Source organism: Salmo salar, chromosome 09, assembly GCF_965601325.2.
Source record: "Salmo salar chromosome 09, fSalSal1, whole genome shotgun sequence".
Lineage (NCBI taxonomy): Eukaryota > Metazoa > Chordata > Actinopteri > Salmoniformes > Salmonidae > Salmo > Salmo salar.
Genome location: NC_138299.1, coordinates 90,503,208 through 90,524,598, shown reverse-complemented (window position 1 = coordinate 90,524,598; position 21,391 = coordinate 90,503,208). Strand labels below are relative to the sequence as shown.

The 21,391-nt window shown below is 43.4% G+C and overlaps 1 protein-coding gene across 2 annotated transcripts in view; it reads left to right on the top strand.

Moving 5' to 3' along the window:
• The window catches only part of lonrf4 (LON peptidase N-terminal domain and ring finger 4), a 29,240-nt gene extending 9,425 nt beyond the window's left edge, over positions 1 to 19,815 (top strand). Inside the window, exons 2-12 of one of the 2 annotated variants that reach the window (XR_014378827.1) lie at positions 3,857 to 3,975; positions 6,665 to 6,787; positions 7,595 to 7,928; positions 8,051 to 8,126; positions 8,230 to 8,344; positions 11,416 to 11,537; positions 12,562 to 12,720; positions 13,033 to 13,195; positions 13,641 to 13,790; positions 14,213 to 17,640; positions 17,729 to 19,815. Coding sequence is in view for 1 of the 2 variants with exons in the window: in XM_014212875.3 (XP_014068350.1) it covers positions 3,857 to 3,975; positions 6,665 to 6,787; positions 7,595 to 7,928; positions 8,051 to 8,126; positions 8,230 to 8,344; positions 11,416 to 11,537; positions 12,562 to 12,720; positions 13,033 to 13,195; positions 13,641 to 13,790; positions 14,213 to 14,362 (1,511 nt within the window). In the remaining variant the exon portion in view is untranslated. Of the gene's footprint in view, positions 1 to 3,856; positions 3,976 to 6,664; positions 6,788 to 7,594; positions 7,929 to 8,050; positions 8,127 to 8,229; positions 8,345 to 11,415; positions 11,538 to 12,561; positions 12,721 to 13,032; positions 13,196 to 13,640; positions 13,791 to 14,212 lie in introns of both variants that reach the window. The other variant, XM_014212875.3, reaches the window with a different exon arrangement.
• Positions 19,816 to 21,391: the final 1,576 nt, after the last annotated feature.

Sequence of the window (21,391 nt, the reverse complement as noted above, 5' to 3'; positions counted from 1 at the left end):
TAGTAAACATGAAGAAAAACCCGGGAACGAGTCGGTGTGTCCAAACTTTTGACTCGTTCTGTATTATGTAAAAGCGGGTATTGCTCAAGCTGCATCCCTGTATCACCCAACGGCCCTGTGGAAAGAAATGTGTGTTTTTTGCCAATTTTAACTGCACTCTTGTTGTTTGTGTACATGGATTTTATAATGTCATGTCACGGTTGTCGAAAGGAGGAGCGGACCAAAGTGCAGCGTGTGTGTCGTTCCACATTTTATTTATACTGTGAAACTATGCAATACATAAATAACCTGAATGACTGACAAAAACAACAAACCGTGACGCAGAGGTGAAACATACACTGACTCAAAAATAATCTCCCACAAACCTAGGTGGAACAAGCACCAACTTTAAATATGACCTCCAATTAGAGACAACGATGACCAGCTGCCTCTAATTGGAGATCATCCCAAACAAAGCCCAACATAGAAATACAAAACTAGACCATAACAACATAGAAAAACTAAACTAGAAAACTCCCCGTCACGCCCTGACCTACTCTACCATAGAAAATAACAGCTTACTATGGTCAGGACGTGACAATATGTTTATCCCCCAACACCGCTTTCCATCAATTTGTAAAGCAGACCCTCATGCCAAATTGAGTCAAAAGCTTTTTTGAAATCAACAAAGCATGAGAAGACTTTGCCATTGTTTAGGTTTGTTTGTTTTTGTCAATTTGGGTGTGCAGGGTGAATATGTGGTCTGTCGTACGGTAATTTGGTAAAAAGCCAATTTGACATTTGCTCAGAACATTGTTTTCACTGAGGAAATGTACGAGTCTGCTGTTAATGATAATGTAGTGGATTTTCTCAAGATTGCTGTTGACGCATATCCCATGGTAGTTATTGGGGTCCAATTTGTCACCAATTTTGTGGAATGGGGTGATCAGTCCTTGGTTCCAAATATTGAGGGAGATGCCAAGAGTTTTAGTTTAACCAATTGTAATTTGTGGTCTGTATATTTCATATAGGATACCATCAACACAGCAGGCCTTTTTGGATTAGAGAGTTTGTATTTTGTCCTGTAGTTCATTCAATGTAATTGGAGAATCTTGTGGGTTCTGGTAGTCTTTAATAGTTTTCTCTTTCTCCCCCCGACCCACACAGCCAGCCTTGTGTAACACTGTAATCTGTTGTAAATGGGGTACACTTAGTCTGTCTGTGTTATAAGCATTGTAGTGTTATTGACTCTTCGTTACTGTTCCTCTTTGCTATGGATGGTCAGTAATGCTAGTAGTCCTCACACATAGTTCCACTCACCCAGAGAAGCACAGCAGTGTTTAGGGGAGTGACCTGGGTTACTTCTGAGTTGTTGAGCTGAGGAGTGTAAGGTGATATTCAGTTTCCTTGTCTTTTTTGTATTTTTGTCATTGCTAATTTTCTTTCTGTTTGAGTCATGACTGTCATGACAGCCTTACACAGTAGCTGATTTTCTCTCTGTTTGAGTCGTGACTGTCATGACATCCTTACCCAGTAGTTGATTTTTCTCTCTGTTTGAGTCATTACTGTCATGACAGCCTTACCCAGTAGCTGATTTTCTTTCTGATTGAGTCGTGACTGTCATGACAGCCTTACCCAGTAGCTGATTTTCTTTCTGTTTGAGTCGTGACTGTCACGACAGCCTTACCCAGTAGCTGATTTTCTCTCTGTTTGAGTCGTGACTCTTGTGACAGCCTTACCCAGTAATTGTGTTTATGTGTGTGGGAGTTATCTTTCATAATGAATGCCTAACCTCATACTAATGATCTGTCATTACACAGAGAATGAAACAACTTCCTACAAGAGAAATTCTGTGATGATTCTGACTGGATGTTTCTCCTCTACCCAGTGTTGTCATACTGAGGGTGTCAGTGCACCAAACACGTTGCATAAATAACAGTTTCTATGCACCACACAGGACTATGGATAACAGTTTGGGTTTTACTCCATTGTTTTGATACACACATTATATTAATACTCAGCAGACTTTGCTGTAAAGCTAGCAGGTAGCATGCTACACCCAAAGAACCCTGGTATTGGGGGAGGAGGGAAGGTGAGGGTGTGAGGTCAGATGATTGTGCAACTTGTAGCTCATATTGTAACTTCAGGTTTTTGGGAGATTGTGTAATATTCCCGATGCACTGCAGGTGCAAGGGCAAATCAAACTAACCCAATTCTGACTGGGAAGCTATCACTGATAATGATCACTGTTAATTACAGTGGGGCAAAAAAGTATTTAGTCAGCCACCAATTGTGCAAGTTCTCCCACTTAAAAAGATGAGAGGCCTGTAATTTTCATCATAGGTACACGTCAACTATGACAGACAAAATGAGAAATAAAATCCAGAAAATCACATTGTAGGATTTTTTATGAATTTATTTGCAAATTATGGTGGAAAATAAGTATTTGGTCACCTACAAACAAGCAAGATTTCTGGCTCTCACAGACCTGTAACATATTCTTTAAGAGGCTCCTCTGTCCTCCACTCGTTACCTGTATTAATGGCACCTGTTTGAACTTGTTATCAGTATAAAAGACACCTGTCCACAACCTCAAACAGTCACACTCCAAACTCCACTATGGCCAAGACCAAAGAGCTGTCAAAGGACACCAGAAACAAAATTGTAGACCTGCACCAGGCTGGGAAGACTGAATCTGCAATAGGTAAGCAGCTTGGTTTGAAGAAATCAACTGTGGGAGCAATTATTAGGAAATGGAAGACATACAAGACCACTGATAATCTCCCTCGATCTGGGGCTCCACGCAAGATCTCACCCCGTGGGGTCAAAATGATCACAAGAATGGTGAGCAAAAATCCCAGAACCACACGGGGGGACCTAGTGAATGACCTGCAGAGAGCTGGGACCAAAGTAACAAAGCCTACCATCAGTAACACACTACGCCGCCAGGGACTCAAATCCTGCAGTGCCAGACGTGTCCCCCTGCTTAAGCCAGTACATGTCCAGGCCCGTCTGAAGTTTGCTAGAGAGCATTTGGATGATCCAGAAGAGGATTGGGAGAATGTCATATGGTCAGATGAAACCAAAATAGAACTTTTTGGTAAAAACTCAACTCGTCGTGTTTGGAGGACAAAGAATGCTGAGTTGCATCCAAAGAACACCATACCTACTGTGAAGCATGGGGGTGGAAACATCATGCTTTGGGGCTGTTTTTCTGCAAAGGGACCAGGACGACTGATCCGTGTAAAGGAAAGAATGAATGGGGCCATGTATCATGAGATTTTGAGTGAAAACCTCCTTCCATCAGCAAGGGCATTGAAGATGAAACGTGGCTGGGTCTTTCAGCATGACAATGATCCCAAACACACCGCCCGGGCAACGAAGGAGTGGCTTCGTAAGAAGCATTTCAAGGTCCTGGAGTGGTCTAGCCAGTCTCCAGATCTCAACCCCATAGAAAATCTTTGGAGGGAGTTGAAAGTCTGTGTTGCCCAGCGACAGCCCCAAAACATCACTGCTCTAGAGGAGATCTGCATGAAGGAATGGGCCAAAATACCAGCAACAGTGTGTGAAAACCTTGTGAAGACTTACAGAAAACATTTGACCTGTGTCATTGCCAACAAAGGGTGTATAACAAAGTATTGAGATAAACTTTTGTTATTGACCAAATACTTATTTTCCACCATAATTTGCAAATTAATTAATTAAAAATCCTACAATGTGATTTTCTAGAAAAAAAATTCTCATTTTGTCTGTCATAGTTGAAGTGTACCTATGATGAAACTTACAGGCCTCTCTCATCTTTTTAAGTGGGAGAACTTGCACAATTGGTGGCTGACTAAATACTTTTTTGCCCCACTGTATATGCTCCCTCCCCTAGCCCCTGGTGATGTGAGTCTGAAGGTGTGGAGAGCGGAGGCCAGTATGGGACTGAGACTGTTCTCTGATGCCCTGAGGGACCTTGAAGACCTCTGCTGCATTCGCCCCAAGTGGACAGAGGTAAGAAACACGCCCCAACCAACTGGAAGGAGGGAGGGGGAGAGAGAGGGGAAGATCTCACCACCCCCACACCCCCCTTTTAAAAAAACAAATATCCCCTGTGCTGTATACTTACCTTGCCCTCTAACACACGATACAAAACAACATCACACATCACAATAACCAAAACCTCACCACTTCTACAACCGTATATCCAACCCATCTTCCCCAGGTACAGAGACGGCCTCCTCGACACACCATATTTCCTTAAATATCTCCAATATCCAACTCCAATATCTTTTTTATCATTTTATAAGAACTCAAATTCTATCTTAAGGCATGCAGAGACCATGTCAATAGAAAAGGTCTGTTATCCCCCCACCTTTGACCCTGTTCCTCCTTGTTAGCCAAATAGCCAACTTTGCCTGAGCAAACAGAAAATTCAACAACACACATTTGGCCTTTTCCTTATTCGAATACCTCTGTACCCCATTATAAACATCCCAACAGTAAACTCCACCCTCAACCTCTCACACAGACATTCCAACATGCTTTACCTCCCACCCCCTCAAACTCCCCCAGGCTCGGAGTGTTAAAGTCAAATAAGTCCTCAATACCCCCTTGCCAGTCCCCAGTTTCTGCCGTCACCTGCAGTGGCGGAAACATTGGTCACCCCTCCCCGTTTGGCCGCTCAAAAACCCCTCTTACCAACTCAGACAGTGTCTCCTGGACCTCCTCCAGGAATCTCTCCAGCAGCCTAAGAGATGTTAGTCCTGTTTGTTGTGCCAGGACTTCCATGTTTTTCCACCCCTCCTCCCCACATAGCCGCCGGTCGCCAAACCTTAGTAAACACGCTGCCATCAGTCGCTTCTGCAGGGTGGCCGACTGAACCAATCTCAAAAGGTTGGCTGGATTGTGGAAGATAAGCTTCTCCCACAGCCCAGGCTCCACACCCCCTTCTCGTGTGGGCCATAGCAGCTGCCAGGCCCTCAGGACTGCAGAGTAAAAATCAGAGAGACCTGCTGTGCTCAGCCTCTCCAGCCTCATGAGGAACAGCTGCCGGTCCAACCATAATCCACCAGCTCACCTTAGCAGCACGCATGTTGCTTCCCTCCAGCCGACATCAGTATGGTACAGCAGTCTCTGCGCCGCCTTTAGTCGGAATGCAGCCACCCTGCTCTCCAGTTCGACCAGGCCCTGTCCTCTTTTGTGGACGGACATGTACAACACTGCTGCACTTAGCCAGTGATGGAACGACCAGAAAAAATCCACCAGCTTGCGGTGCAGATCTGTGAGCAAACCAGCGGGGGGTTGAGGACAGCCAGTTTATGCCACAGGAAAGATGCCAGCAGGTTGTTGATTATCAGCACCCTCCCTCTATATGACACTTGGGACAGGAGCCACCACCTGGCCAGTCTTGACACCGCTACCTGTGACAGCCCCTCCCAGTTCTTCCTGACCCACCTCTCCAAGCCCAGGTACACCCCCAACATTTTAAGCCCTTCACAACTCCACTGTAAACCCCATAGAAGCAGTGGGGGAGCCCTATCCCTCCATGCCCCACATAACAGAGCATTGATCTTGCCCCAGTTCACCTTAGTTGACGAAGCTCCCTCGTACACCTTCAGACTCATCTCTAGTGCCTGCATATCCTGCCCATCCCTGACCATCACAGAAACGTCATCTGTATTTGCCGACACTGCAATGCCTGTCAACACACCCACTGTCTCGCACACTCCCTGCAGTCTCCTGCGTAGGAGGCTCAGAAAAGGCTCAATGGCTAGTGTATATAACTGCCCCGATAGAAGGCATCCTTGTCTAATGCCCCGTCTCACCCAGACTGGCCTACTGAGCCCCCCTCCCTCCTTGACCATACATGATGGCCCAGCATACAACATCTTCACACAAGCTAAAAACCTTTCCTCAAACGCAAACACAGACATCACATTGAACAGATACTCATGGCCCACTCTATCAAAAGCTTTCTTTAGAGAGACCAGTCCAAAGTTCACATTAGAAACTCTCGACAACTCCAACATGTCCCTGATTAATAAGAACAGGTTGTCCGTGATTGAGCGTCCCGGTACACAATGTGTCTGGTCCTTGTGTACTATAGAGTCCAGATGGGACTTCAGTCTGTTAGCGAGGACCTTGGCAACTATATTGAAGTTCGCACCGAGCATTGCCACAGGCCTCCAGTTCTTAAGTTCACACAAGTCCCCTTTTTTGGGCAGGAGAGTCAGAGCCGCCCGATGGCAGCTCATCGGCAACTCTCCTACCCCTACGCACTCACACAACACGCAAAAGAAGTCCAGTCCAATTATTCCCCAGGATTTTTTATAAAACTCTACTGGGAGTGCATCGACCATCGGTGCACAGCTGGGGGACATCTAGTTTATGCCTTTGCCAGTTCATGGGACAACAGGGGAATGTCCATTTCATCCCTCTGTGTCAGAGAGAGCTTAGGGAGTTCTGCAAACAAAACCTGAGCACACATAGGATCACACAGTTCCTCTCTCTCTACCTCTCTCTCTCTCCCATTCCTCTACCTCTACCTCTACATCTCTCTTTCCCATTACTCTCTCTCCCATTTTCCATTCCATTCCTCTCTATATCTCTCTCTACCTCTCGCTCGCCTTCTCTCTCTACCTCTATCGATCTATCTATCTCTCTCTCATCCATTATTCTCTCTCTTGTCTATTCTCTCCAGGGTTTCTTTCGTAAAGGTAATGTGTTACTGGAGATGGGCCGTCAGTCTGAAGCCCTGATCCAGTTTCACCGCTGTCTCAAACTACAGGCCGACTTCACTCCTGCCAAGATCCAGATTAAAAAGGTCAGTAGCTATAGCCAACACTGACTGGCTCATTTACTGACTGTCTCATTTACTGACCGTTTACTACAGACCGGCTAATTTACTGACTGGCTCATTTACTGACTGTTTACCATTGACCGGCTCATTTACTGACTGGCTTATTTTTTGCCGGTTTACCACTGACTGGCTCATTTACTGACTGTTCACTATTGACTGGCTCATTTACTGACTGTTTACTACAGACTGTCTCATTTACTGACCGTTTACTACAGACCGGCTAATTTACTGACTGGCTCATTTACTGACTGTTTACCGTTGACCGGCTCATTTACTGACTGGCTCATTTTTTGCCGGTTTACCACTGACTGGCTCATTTACTGACTGTTTACCAATCACTGGTCCTGTTACTTACTGACTGTTTTTCACTCACTGACTGTCTGCCTGACTGTGCTTCACTGGCTCATACAATCTCACTAGCTGAGTGTGTCAGTGACTGCTTGGCTGAATGACTGTATGGGGTCAGGTTCTAGGAATGGGTGGTATTTGCTGCTTTTAGGATTTTTTTAAATAATGGAATGCCTTGGAACAATGTTAAACAACCTAAACACGTACTGTATACTAAGTACAGCAAGTGTGGGCAATCATTTCCGCTCCAGGGTCACTTTGGGATTTCAAAATTCAGCGGAGGGCAGCACATTTTTTCCCAGACTGATTTGTTAGTCAAAAGCAATTTGTGGGCCAGAAAAAGGGCAGTTAATTGAAAATGTGAAGGTTCATTATAATGGAAGGATTTATTGATTGATTTGTGTGTCTGTTTCCCCTGGTCAGATCCTGGAGGCGGAAGGCATGTCGGTTCCAGAGGAGGTGCCCCAGATCCTCCAGGTGGTCTCGGAGTACCTCAGAGACCTCTGCCCCCCCATCACAAGCCTTTTCCCCGATGGACCCACACAAAGCCACACACACAGCCATGCCGAAAGCCTCCGATTCCCTCAGGAGGAGGGGGCCGACGGGGACAGGAGAGGAGACTCTGAGAATGGGTCAAAGGTGAAACATGGGACCAGTACTGAGTGCTGTCTCAGTCTCTGTCAGGCCGTGTCCTTCCTCCCTACAGCCGAGGATGATGAGGAGATGATGATGAGGAAGGAGGAGAGGCACAGCAGGGGTACATAGAACACACACACACACACACACACACACACACACACACACACACACACACACACACTGGAAGAGAGAATAGACACATGTTGATGGTTGATAATGGTTCTATGTTGTCTCCCTCAGGAGGCTGCAGTCTGGACAGAAGAGACTCTCTGAGTGTCCTCACTGTGTCTGACTTTGAATGTCCCCTCTGTATCAGGTTAGTAGTTTCCATAGATGGTACATCCTGTGGAGTCTTGTGGTACTGTGTTATTGTTGAGAAACTTGTGCTGTACTCTGATCTTAGTGCTGTACCTCTACAGGTTGTTCTATGAGCCAGTGACCACTCCCTGTGGACACACATTCTGTAGGACCTGCCTCGAGAGAAGCCTAGACCACAACCTCCGCTGCCCCCTCTGCAAACAGCCACTACAGGAGGTAACTACGGCCTACGTAACTACGACCTACGTAACTGTGGTCTAGGTAACAGTGGTCTATGTAACTAGTGTCTACATAAGTAGTCTACGTAACTACAGTGCCTTGCAAAATTATTCACATTTCATTGTGTTACAAAAGTATTCACATTTTATTGTGTTACAAAGTGGGATTAAAATCAATTTAATTGTGTGTTTTTTTTATAACAATCTACACAAAATAATGTGGAAGATTTTTTTTTTTTAGATAAATAAAAAATGAATAACTAAAATATAGTCGTTGCATACTGTAAGTATTCCACCCCTTTGTTTATCCAATCCTAAATTGATTCTGTAAGGTCCCTCTGTAAGGTCCCTCTGTAAAGTCTCTCTGTAAGGTCCCTCACACAGATTAAACTACAATGACCAGGGAGCTTTTCGAAAGCCTCATAAAGAAGGGCAGTGATTGGTAGATGGGTAACAATAAATCAGACATGGAATATCTCTTTAAGCATGGTCAAGTTAATAATTATGCTGTGGATGATGTATTAAACCACCCAGACACCTCAAAGATACAGTCGTCCTTCTGAACTGAGCTGTAGGACAGGAATTAAACCGCTCAGGGATGTTACCATGAGGCCATTGGTGATTTTAAAACAGCTACAGAGTTCAATGAATGTGATGGGATAAAACTGAGGATGGATCAATAACATTTTAGTGACTCCACAATAATGACCTAAATGACAGAGTGAAAAGAATACAAATACACAGAATAACAATATGTATGCAACAGGGCACCAATGTAATTCTGCAAAAAAACACGGCAAAGAAATACACTTTTTGGCCTAAATGCAAAGCCTTCTGTTTGGGGAAAACACAACACATAACTGAGTAACTGCCTCCTTATTTTCAAGCATGGTGGTGGCTGCATCATGATATGGGTATGCTTGACATCGGCAAATACTTGGGAGTTTTTCAGGATAAAAAGAAACAGGATGGATGGAGCTAAGCACAGGCAAAATCCTAGAGGAAAACCTGCTTCAGTGTGCTTTACACCAGAGACTGGGAGAGGAATTCATCTTTCAGCAGGACAATAACCTAAAACACAAGGCCAAATTTACACTGGAGTTGCTTACCAAGAAGACAGTGAATGTTCCTGAGTGGCCAAGTTACAGTTTTGACTTAAATCTGCTTGAAAATCTATGGCAAGACTTGAAAATTGCTGTCTAGCCATGATCCCCAACATCTTGACACAGCTTGAAGTATTTTTTAAAGAATCATGCTTAAATATTGCACAATTCAGGTGTGCAAAGCTCTTATAGAATTAGCCAAGAAGACTCACAGCTGTAATTGATGCCAAAGGTGTTTCTCACATGTATTGACTCGGGGAGCTGAATACAATATTTAAGTTATTTCAGTTCTATTAATCTTTAGAAAACATAATTGTTCTTCCACTTTGACATTACAGATTATTTTGTGTAGATCGTTGACAAAAAATTACAATGAAATCAATTCATGGGGTCTGAATCATTTTCCAAGGCACTGTTGTGATGTGATTATCATTAATGTGATGACTGCTATGTATCGAATATTTAGCTACTATGTTTAATTATTACTCAATTAAATTCATCATGTAACATTTAACTCATTAGGAATTTGGGGCAGCACAGGAAAAGTTGTTTACCGAGTTCCTATGTCCTGACTTAAACTCTAAAGATTCATAAATATCTCTTACATCAATAACAGTTAATTATTACCTCATCAGTCTCATTCTGAATGTCACGTAATTATTAGATATCTGCACGAACCCTAACCTAAGTGATGAATCAGCGTTACACAAATTGGCTTAATTATTTATTTACTAACTAACTAAATCATCACACAGAATACGTAAACACACACAGTATAGGTTATTGATTACATACATAATACAATGAAAACAGGTCTCTAGTGGACTAACAAAAGCATGACCGTTTGGTTACTCAATGGAAAGTGAGGGGTAGGTAAGGAGAGGGACAACAAAGAGAGTCAACTTATTGTACATACATTTGGAAGCTATGCTCACGGGAATATGAATACTTTGCACATGAACGACCGCTCATTCGGAAAAGAAATGCAATGTTTATATTTACGAATAGATGTCTTTGTTGTCTCTCTGTTGAACTTGATGGTTCTAAGGGAAGTGGTTCGATGTAAGTCTCTGGTTATCCACCAGAGGTCACAATGTCCTTCTTAGTTGTAGGCTTCTTCTGTCTTGGAGTTTCTGTTAGAATAGTTACCTCAGGTGTACCACAGGGGGTGAGAGAGATCTGTCTTCCATCTTATCTTTGGTCAAATGTCATAGATTACTTTACATGCACAGCTGCAGACTGTGAATGTTTGGTCTAGTCTTTACCTTCACCCGTTGAGAGTTTCAGAGGGTCTTACCATTTTCAGCCGTGTAGCAACCGCTCCATGCTGTCTGGTCTTGTAGTTTTAACCATTTCAACGTGTGGGCCACAGCCTCATGTTCTCTGGTCTAATGTAAATTTCGTTAGCGAGTCCTTTTAAGCACTCTGGTCTTGGAGGGTGTTCTGCCATGTTGACATGAACTCTGAGCTCACTTGGGCGTGGCTATTGACTGGGTACACGTTTACATGAAACACAATTCTCATTTAGAAGGCTAAAATCACATTTCCATCTTTTCAAAATAGTTTCATATTTAATCATATAATTTTTACATCATTTAGATGTACATCTGATAAATACAGTGTGAAAGCTCTTAACGTTTCCGTTATGTCTTTCTGATAATTTTAATGACGTCACAAAATAGACATTAATTGTCCATATTCCATGTCTCATCATCCCCAACATTCGGATGTTGAAATATATTGTCATGACAGCATTGTATGTTCTACATAACTAGGGTCTTCGTCTATCTACATAGTCTATGGGCTCAATCAGGAACACATTATATATAATTACAATGGAAGGTCTGCTTTGCACTGTTTTTTATGTTGCTACCATGTTTATAACCCAAGGGGGATAACTGGGGTGAACTTATTTGTTACTTTTCTTCCCATTTTAATGCTGAATCACTTTTTGTTTCCTGTGTAGTACTTTAAGAACAGGAAGTACAACCCCACAGTGCTGCTGCAGGAGATCATGTCCCGCCTCTTCCCCCTGCAGCTGGCTGAGAGGAAGCAGGTCCACGAGACTGAGATGGCCGAACTCTCCAAGTGAGTCCTGTCGCTGACGCACTGTAACCAGGGGTAAACGGGGGTCGATGTCGAACCCTCCCGGTTTGTTCTAGAGTCTCACAGAACTTTAGCCTGGCACTCAAACTGATTTCTCTACGTTTCCCCTTTGTGGGTGCAGCGTTCAGTCTGGTTTAACCAGGCTACCAAAATTGGTCCTTACCTGTAAAACGAGCTTTGGAACTATTTCTTAATGCCTGAAAGAAATGAGAGACTGAAACGTGAAAATGTTGATGAACTATCATATGATCGCCAGAATGATCTTGGGGCAAGTTGGCAACCTTAATGGTAACTGTGGCAATAGGCATCAAGCTCCTCATTCAGGAAAGAGTAAAAGTCGTTATGACTGTGAGATCATTGGCAAGGCACCGCACACAGCAACAACACCAGCTGCTGGAGAACAGCGATGCAGAAAAGAGACATGGACTTTTGTTTTTTCAAAATACACACCTTCTTAACCCTACTGTTACCCTGATATATTTCTCTCTCTCAATTCAATTTAAGGGCTTTATTGGCATGGGAAACATATGCTAACATTGCCAAAGCAAGTGAAGTAGATAATAAACAAAAGTGAAATAAACAATAAATCTATATCTCTGTCTCTCTGCATCCTCGCTCTCTCTCTCTCTGTCTCTCTGCATCCTCGCTCTCTCTCTGCATCCTCTCTGTCACTCCCTCTCTCTTTCTGTCTCTCTGTATCCTCTCTTTCTGTCTCTCTGTATCCTCTGTCTCTCTCTGAATCCTCTGTCTCTGCATCCTCTCTGTCTGTCTCTGTCTGTCTCTCTGCATCCTCTTTCTCTGCATCCTCTCTGTCTCTCTCTGTCTCTCTGTCTTTCTGCATCCTCTCTGTCTTTCTGCATCCTCGCTCTGTCTCTCTCTTTGCATCCTCTCTGTCTCTCTGTCTGCATCCTCTCTGTCTGTCTCTGCATTCTCTGTCTCTCTCTCCCTCTCTCTCTCTCTTTGCATCCTCTCTGTTTCTCTCTGTCTATCTCCCTCCATCCAACAGTCTAACTAAGGACATCCCTATCTTTGTGTGTGCGGTGGCGTACCCGGGTGTGCCCTGTCCTCTCCACATCTTCGAGCCTCGTTACCGCCTCATGATGAGACGATGCATGGAGACGGGCACCAGGAAGTTTGGCATGTGCAGCTACGAACATGGAAAAGGGTGGGTCTTGGATGTATACAATTAGAAAATACTGGTATGAAAATGTGTGACCCTGTGTGTGTCACTGTGCTGAGTCACACTGTGGTGGGGATCTGATTGTCTTTCACATGAACCTTTCAGCAGGTTCCAACAACTCAATGTGTGTCTGACTCTGTGTGTGTGTGTCTGACTCTGTGTGTGTGTGTCTGACTCTGTGTGTGTGTGTGTCTGACTCTGTGTGTGTGTGTGTCTGACTCTGTGTGTGTGTCTGACTCTGTGTGTGTGTGTGTGTGTGTGTGTCTGACTGTGTGTGTGTGTGTGTGTGTCCTCCAGATTTGCAGACTACGGCTGTATGCTGGAGATCCATAGCCTAGAGGTGTTGCCTGATGGTCGCTCCTATGTGGACTGTGTGGGTGGAAGTCGCTTCAGGGTCCTAAAGAGAGGACAGAGAGATGGATACCACACTGCTGATATAGAATACATGGAGGACCACAAGGTAAGTTACCACAGGCTGTTCTAACCTACTCCTGGCCCTGGGTGACCCCTGTGAAGGCTGAGTTTTGGTTCAACTTACCACTCCTAAGGAAGGTTACAAATGCTATTTTTATTAGCTAGTTCTTCAGTGAGTGTTCCGCTGGTACTTTGCCTGTTTCCAAGCAACAGTTTGTAAAGGCAATGTTCAGCGCCCTAGTGGGTATATCTGAGGAGGGCATGGGAGGGATCGGGGGGGGGGGGGGAGCGGGAGGGAGAGAGGGAATATTAGACTAGATATTAGACAATACGTGAGTTCTGGTCTGGAAGGGGTAGGTGATAGGCAGGTCCATGTGTGAGAGAAATGAATCAAATAAAGACTAAAGAGAGAGTTTGTTTATTTAAAGGTGTGAACAGAATCAGTTGTACTATATGTATTTTTCATAGAGATTCTCCTCCTATGTTCCTAGGCTGAGGGGTCAGAGTTGGAGCTGTTGCAGAGCCTCCATGACAGTGTGTATGAGCAGGCCCAGGACTGGTACACACGCCTCAACACACGGCTCAGAGAACAGATCAGCAGACAGTATGGAACCATGCCTGACAAGGACGACAACATACAGGTACACACACACTTACAGACAGACCTTGCCTATCACCTACCACTCCCAGACCAGTACTTATCTAGTGTCTACTATCTCTCCCTGTCTCTCTCTCTCCTTTTCTCCCTGTCTCTCTCCCTGTCTCTCTACTTTTCTCCCTGTCTCTCTCTCTCCCTTCTCTCTGTCTCTCATTTTCTCCCTGTCTCTCGCTGTCTCTCTCTCCCTTCTCTCCCTGTCTCTCTCTCTCCCTTTTCTCCCTGTCTCTCTCTCTCTCTCCCTTCTCTCTGTCTCTCATTTTCTCCCTACTTCTCTCCCTGTCTCTCTCCTTTTCTCCCTGTCTCTCTCTCTCCCTTCTCTCATTTTCTCCCTACTTCTCTCCCTGTCTCTCTCCTTTTCTCCCTGTCTCTTTCTCTCCCTCTTCTCTCCCTGTCTTTCTCCCTCAGGCCTCCATTAACGGTCCAGCGTGGTGTTGGTGGTTGTTGTCAGTTCTCCAGCTGGACCCTGCCTACCAGACCACTGTGTTGTCTCTGCCCTCCCTCAAAGATCGCCTGGGACACCTGCGCATCGTTCTGGAGTACTTCTCCCAGAGCTAGAGAAGAGGAGGAGTATAAAGGAGATAGATAGATACAGCGATACTTGGTTTCTGATGCCAATTCAGTACCCTACACAGAGGAGAATATCTACAGACTGGATAATGTGAACCATACACAATACAGAAATACACACATCCACTAATATATCACATATACACACACACTAATATATCACACACATACACACAAGCAGAAAGAGATTGTTTTATCACTTACATAAATACCATATTGAATTGCTGGTGAAAGAGAGGAGCTTTTGGTTTTTGGAGAAAACTAACTCAATATACTTTCAAATGACTATAACATGTCTTGACTGTCCAGCTCGCTAATAATCGCCTAAATTAAAGCTAGACAGTCAGGGACTATCGTAAATTCCCATATTTTAACGGCGAGGAAATAATCATATTCATTGCAGCCCTCCGGAACTTGTTGAAGACCAAATGCAGCCCCCAGGGCAACATTTGTTTGACCCCCCTGCAGTAGAGGGTTCAACTCAACCTGTTCTGATTCATGCCAAAGGACGTAAACCTGGTGTTAATGTCTCAGACAACCACTAGGTGTCCCTGTTCACTCCTGTTTCCCCTATCAGCCAAACATACTGCCTTTCGCAATGGCAACTGACCTGCGCTCATGATGTAATCAGCCATGTCATAATCAGATGATCTGATTAGTCTGACTCCTATGGCTCTAAAGTGCTTGATGAAATGCTATTAAAGAAGAGATGGGATGATAGCGGGATAGAGAGAGCGACACAGAGATCGCTCAGTCTTACAGAGCTGAAAACAACTTGATTTCCTGGATAATGCACAGTATGCTATTGAAGAGTTTGGGTTAATGTTATGGATAGTTCAGAATAATCATGTTGTCTTTTTGGGGGGGTTCTTTAAAACCTTGGCAAGCTCCCATATTGTGACAAACACAATGAGCAGCCATTTGCTTTCTAACAATCGGCCGCTAAATTAGGATCATAAATTCTTATTTTATTACTAGCACTATAGTATAATTGCTATTGCCGTTACTATATATTTCCTGCAATGAAACATCGTTACCAATATTGAATAGGATGTAATATTACTGTGTTATTGCAATAATTATCTATTATGAAACATTGAAACATAAAAAGGCGCCGCCTGGGTGAAAATCGTAATATTTAGGAGTAATGTGAATTAAAAGCTGCCATTGGCTGACTTCTGTCTCTGTAGTGTTGATGAAGATGTATTGAACAGGTCACATCCCAAATTGGCACCTTATTCCCTTCATAGTGCACTACATTTGACCAGGGCCTCTATAGGACTCTGGTGAAAAGTAGTGCACTATATAGGGAATTGGGTGCTATTTGGGATGCAGACCCAGGTGTTAAATAAGACAGATGAGGTGGAAAGAGACGGAGACAGACATATACAGTTGAAGTCGGAACTTTACATACACCTTGGCCAAATGCATTTAAACTCAGTTTTTACAATTCCTGACATTTAATCCAAGTAAAAATTCCCTGTTTTAGGTCAGTTAGGATCACCACTTTATTTTAAGAATGTGAAATGTCAGAATAATAGTAGAGAGTGATTTATTTCAGCTTTTATTTATTTCATCATGTTCCCAGTGGGTCAGAAATGTACATACCCTCAATTAGTATTTGGTAGCATTGCCTATAAATTGTTTAACTTGGACCAAACGTTTCGGATAGCTTTCCACAAAATTCCCACAATAAGTTGGGTGAGTTTTTGCCCATTCCTCCTGACAGAGCTGGTGTAACTGAGTCAGGTTTGTAGGCCTCCTTGCTCGCACATGCTTTTTCAGTTCTGCCCACAAATTTTCTATGGGATTGAGGTCAGGGCTTTGTGATGGCCACTCCAATACTTTGACATTGTTGTCCTTAAGCCATTTTGCCACAACTTTGGAAGTATGCTTGGGGTCGTTGTCCATTTGGAAGACTCATTTGCGACCAAGCAATATATCCACATAATTGTCCCTCCTCATGATGCCATCTATTTTGTGAAGTGCACCAGTCCCTCCTGCAGCAAAGCACCCACACAACATGATGCTGCCACCCCCGTTCTTCACGGTTGGGATGGTGTTCTCTGGCTTGCAAGCATCTCCTTTTTCCTCCAAACATAACGATGGTCATTATGGCCAAACAGTTATATTTTTGTTTCACTAGACCAGAGGACATTTCTCCAAAAATTACGATCTTTGTCCCCATGTGCAGTTGCAAACCGTAGTCTGGCTTTTTTATGGCAGTTTTGGAGCAGTGGCTTCTTCCTTGCTGAGCGGTAATTCAGGTTATGTCGATATAGGACTCGTTTTACTGTGGATATAGATCATTTTGTACCTGTTTCCTCCAGCATCTTCACAAAGTCCTTTGCTGTTGTTCTGGGATTGATTTGCACTTTTCACACCAAAGTACGTTCATCTCTAGGAGACAGAACGCGTCTCCTTCCTGAGCAGTATGACGGCTGTGTGGTCCCATGGTGTTTATACTTGCGTACTATTGTTTGTACAGATGAACGTGGTACCTTCAGGTGTTTGGAAATTGCTCCCAAGGATGAACCAGGCTTGTGGAGGTCTACATTTTTTTGTCTGAGGTCTTGGCTGATTTATTTTGATTTTCCCATGATGTCAAGCAAAGAGGCACTGAGTTTGAAGGTAGGCCTTGAAATACATCCACAGCTACACCTCCAATTGACTGAAATGATGTCAATTAGCCTATCAGAAGCTTCTAAAGCCATGACATTATCCAAGCTGTTTAAAGGCACAGTGAACTTAGTGTATGTAAACTTCTGACCCAGTGGAATTGTGAAACAGTGAAGTTTAAGTGAAATAATCTCTCTAAACAATTGCTGGAAAAATTACTTCTGTCATGCACAAAGTAGATGTCCTAACCGACTTGCCAAAACTATAGTTTGTTAATTAACAAGAAATGTGTGGAGTGGTTGAAAAACGAGTTTTAATGACTCCAACCTAAGTGTATGTAATCTTCCGACTTCAACTGTATGTACTGTATGTGTTTAGTACACGTGTCCACAGGCATATGTATGTAAATAGTCTTTAGATAGCAGTCCTCTCTCTGACATCACAAACAAGTTGATGTTTTGTTGGACAGGAGACACCACTCCTCCAGTACTTTCTCCCTCTCTCTATGTGTGTGTGATTGTGTGGGCGGAGACAGGTGTGCTGGAGTCAGAGCAGATCCCCACCAGCTGCAACCTGTTCCATAATCAAGACCTCTACAAATACTCAGCCCTGCCACTTCCACGCTGCTGGATCGTAATCTCTGCTCAGTCAGTCTACGGTTCTAGCCGCTTGTTACTATTCAGATCCTGTTATGCCTGTAGTCCTTGCCTGACGCTGTTTTCCTTTCCGCTATAGTTCTGCCTGCTCTGACTCTGGTCCCTGTCTCCAGTCCCACGTCTCGTAATTGTGCTACTCTGTCCTGAATTCCCCACTCTACTACTCCCTTGGATTCCCCTGAGGCTCCAGCCTCAGCCTCCGCACCTGGTTTCCAGCAACCCGCCCGAGCTTCCCCTGACCTGCACTCCATCTCCCCCCTGTGTTTCAATAAATACCTTGGTTACTTCATCCCAGTCTCCTCGTCTGAGTCTGCTCTTGGGTTCCACTCCGCGTAACAGGCATTCAGGCCAAATAGTTCAATCTTGGTTTCATCAGACCAGAGAATCTTGTTTCTCATGGTCTAAGAGTCTTCAGGTAACTTTTGGCAAACTCCCAGCGTGCTGTCATGTTCCTTTTACTGAGGAGTGGCATCTTTCTGGTCACTCTACCATAAAGGACTGATTGGTGGAGTGCTGCAGAAATGGTTGTCCTTCTGGAAGGTTCTCCGATCTCCACAGACTAACTCTAGTGCTCTGTCAGAGTGACCATCGGCTTCTTGGTCACCTCCCTGACCAAGACCCGTCTCCCCTGATTGCTGTTTGGCCGGGTGGCCAGCTCTGGGAAGAGTCTTGGTGGTTCCAAACTTCTTCCATTTAAGAATGATGGAGGCCACTGTGTTCTTGGGGACCTTCAATGCTGCAGAAATGTTTTGGTACCCTTCCCCAGATCAGTGCCTCGACACAATCCTGTCTCGGAACTCTACGGACAATTCCTTTGACCTCATGGCTTGGTTTTTGCCCTAACATGCGCTGTCAACTGTGAGACCTTTCTATAGAGAGGTATGTGCCTTTCCAAGTCATGTCCAATCAATTGAATTTACCACAGGTGGACTCCAATCAAGTTGTAGAAACATCTCAAGGATGATCAATGGAAACAGGATGCATCTGAGCTCAATTTCGAGTCTCATAGCAAAGGGTCTGAATACTTGTGTAAATAATGTGTTTCTGTTTTTTATTTGTAATACATTTGAAAAACTCTAAAAACCTGTTTTTGCTTTGTCATTATGGGGTATTGTGTGTAGATTGATGAGGATGTATTTAAAAAAAAAAATGTTTTGAATAAGGCTGTAACATAACAAAATGTGGAAAAAGTCAAGGTGTCTAAATACTTCCGAAGGTATTGTACAGATCACTACCCACACAGAACCTTAGAACCAACAGGTTCTGACCTACACACCAGCTTTCTGAAAACATGCAATACAGCAATGACCATGAGGTCCAATGTAGGCCTAGAACCCTCCCTAATGTGCAGATTTGACTGGATTACTACAGATCAGTGGCTGTCAGACATGTATATAAGTCTTTAGCTGATTGTTTGTCCAATCATAAAAACATTGATCACTTTACACTTCGGCCATCTTGAATTCCCCTAACTGATTCAACAAGAAGAGACTTTGATCAGGACTTTGTTGTTTATCCTCATAGTTGATTATGACTTACTGTTCGCTATCTGTTTTCATGTATCAGGGCTTTATTCAGGAACCTGACTTTACTGTTAACAATTGGGTGTAAATTGATTACAGTTGACTTCTCATTGGAGAGGTCGACCTCTATTCGTTCACAGTACAATAGATATGCATGTCCTGTTTCTTCATTTTCTTCTGATCCTATTTAATTACATTTTTAACGTTCAGTGGCGTAGGTGCACACAGGTGTTTTGGCTTCTGTTCCACACTACGTTGCTTCATGCTAAGTAGCTAGCACATTAGTGTGGATATTGGATCAGAACCAATGATTATTTGAGGGCGCATAAGGACACTGTAGTCATCACCAGAGATTTCAGAATTAGTTTGTGTTTCTTCTCTGCCCAGTGTAGTTCTTTATCTAATGTGATATACAGACATTAAATGGTAGAGAAAGGTATTGACCATGGAAGCCATTCTAGCCTGCTAGACTACTGTCTGTCTAAACAGTTGATATTGATAACCCACTGCTCTGCTGTGTACAAGCCCCCTGGCAACCGATGATGAATCATCATAAAATACCTGATTGATTTATTTGCTTCCATTATCCCTGGATGATGATTTTTCAAATGTTAATATTATAAATAAAGTTATTCAAATGAAAGTGTGTTTTTTTAATTTTTTATACATTTGATTAATTGTTTAATTGAATGACATGTTGATGATTTTATGATTGGTAATCATACGTTACCAGGAAACCCTTGGAGGAGAGACATCCAGGCAGAAATGATTAAGTGGCATCAACTGGTGTAAACTGGAAAATCTAGCCTTAATCCGAGTGAGATGGAGGACATTGGGCAATGGCCTGTGCTCCTGATAGGAGCCAACGGCTTAAGTCAAGTAGGTCTATCATACATTTATTGATCTATCAGGATGTGAAGTTATTATGGACTTCAGATCTACTGTATATACAAAACATTAGGAGCACCTGCTCTTTCCATGACATAGACTGACCAGGTGAATCCAAGGGAAAGCTATGATCCCTTATTGATGTCACTTGTTAAATCCACTTCAATCAGTGTAGATGAAGGGGAGGAGACAGGTTAAAGAAGGATTTTTAAGCCTTGAGACAATTGAGACATGGATTGTGTATGTGTGCCATGCAGAATGTGAATAGGCAAGACAAAAAATGTAAGTGCCTTTGAATGGGGTATGTTAGTAGGTGCCATGCGCGCTGGTTTGAGAGTGTCAAGAACTGCAACGCTGCTGGGTTATCACACTCAACAGTTTCCGTGTGTATCAAGAATGGTCCACCACCCAAAGGATATCCAGCCAACTGGTCACAATTGTGGGAGTGGTTGGAGTCAACGTGGTCCAGCATCCCTGTGGAACGTGTTTGACACCTTGTAGAGTCCATGCTCTGATGAATAGAGGCTGTTCTGAGGGGGAGAAATGTAATATTAGGAATGTGTTCTTAATGTTTTATACATTCCAGTGTATAACTTTTGTAGCTCAATTGGTAGAGCTTGGTGCTTGCAAAGCTAGCATAGTGTATTCAATTCCTGGGACCACGCATATGCATGTTGTAAACTCAGCAAAAAAAGAAACGTCCCTTTTTCAGGACCCTGTCTTTCAAAGCCAATTCATAAAATCCAAGTAACTTCACAGATCTTCATTGTAAAGGGTTTAAACACTGTTTCCCATGCTTGGTCAATGAACCATAAACAATTAATGAACATACACCTGTGGGATGGTCGTTAACTTTTTAGTGACGGGGCAGTATTTGGAAATTCAGATGAATGACGTGCCCAAATTAAACTGCCTGCTACTCAGGCCCGGAAGGTAGGATATGCATATTATTAGTTCATTTGGATAGAAAACACTCTGAAGTTTCTAAAACTGTTTGAATGATGACTGTGAGTATAACAGAACTCATAAAGCAGGCAAAAACCTGAGAAAAAAATCCAACCAGGAAGTGGTTTGTAGTTTTTCAAGTGATTGCCTATCCAAACTACAGTGTCTGTGGGGTCATTTTGCACTTCCTAAGGCTTCCACTAGATGTCAACAGTCTTTAGAACCTTGTTTCATGCTTCTACTGTTACTGGGGAGAGAATAAGAGCTGACTCAAGCCTGAGACCTATGAGTTGTTTACTGCGCAGTCACACAGGCGCACCGTTCCTTCTTTTTCCTCTGTAATGAATACGCTATTGTCCGGTTGGAATATTATCGAAGATTTATGT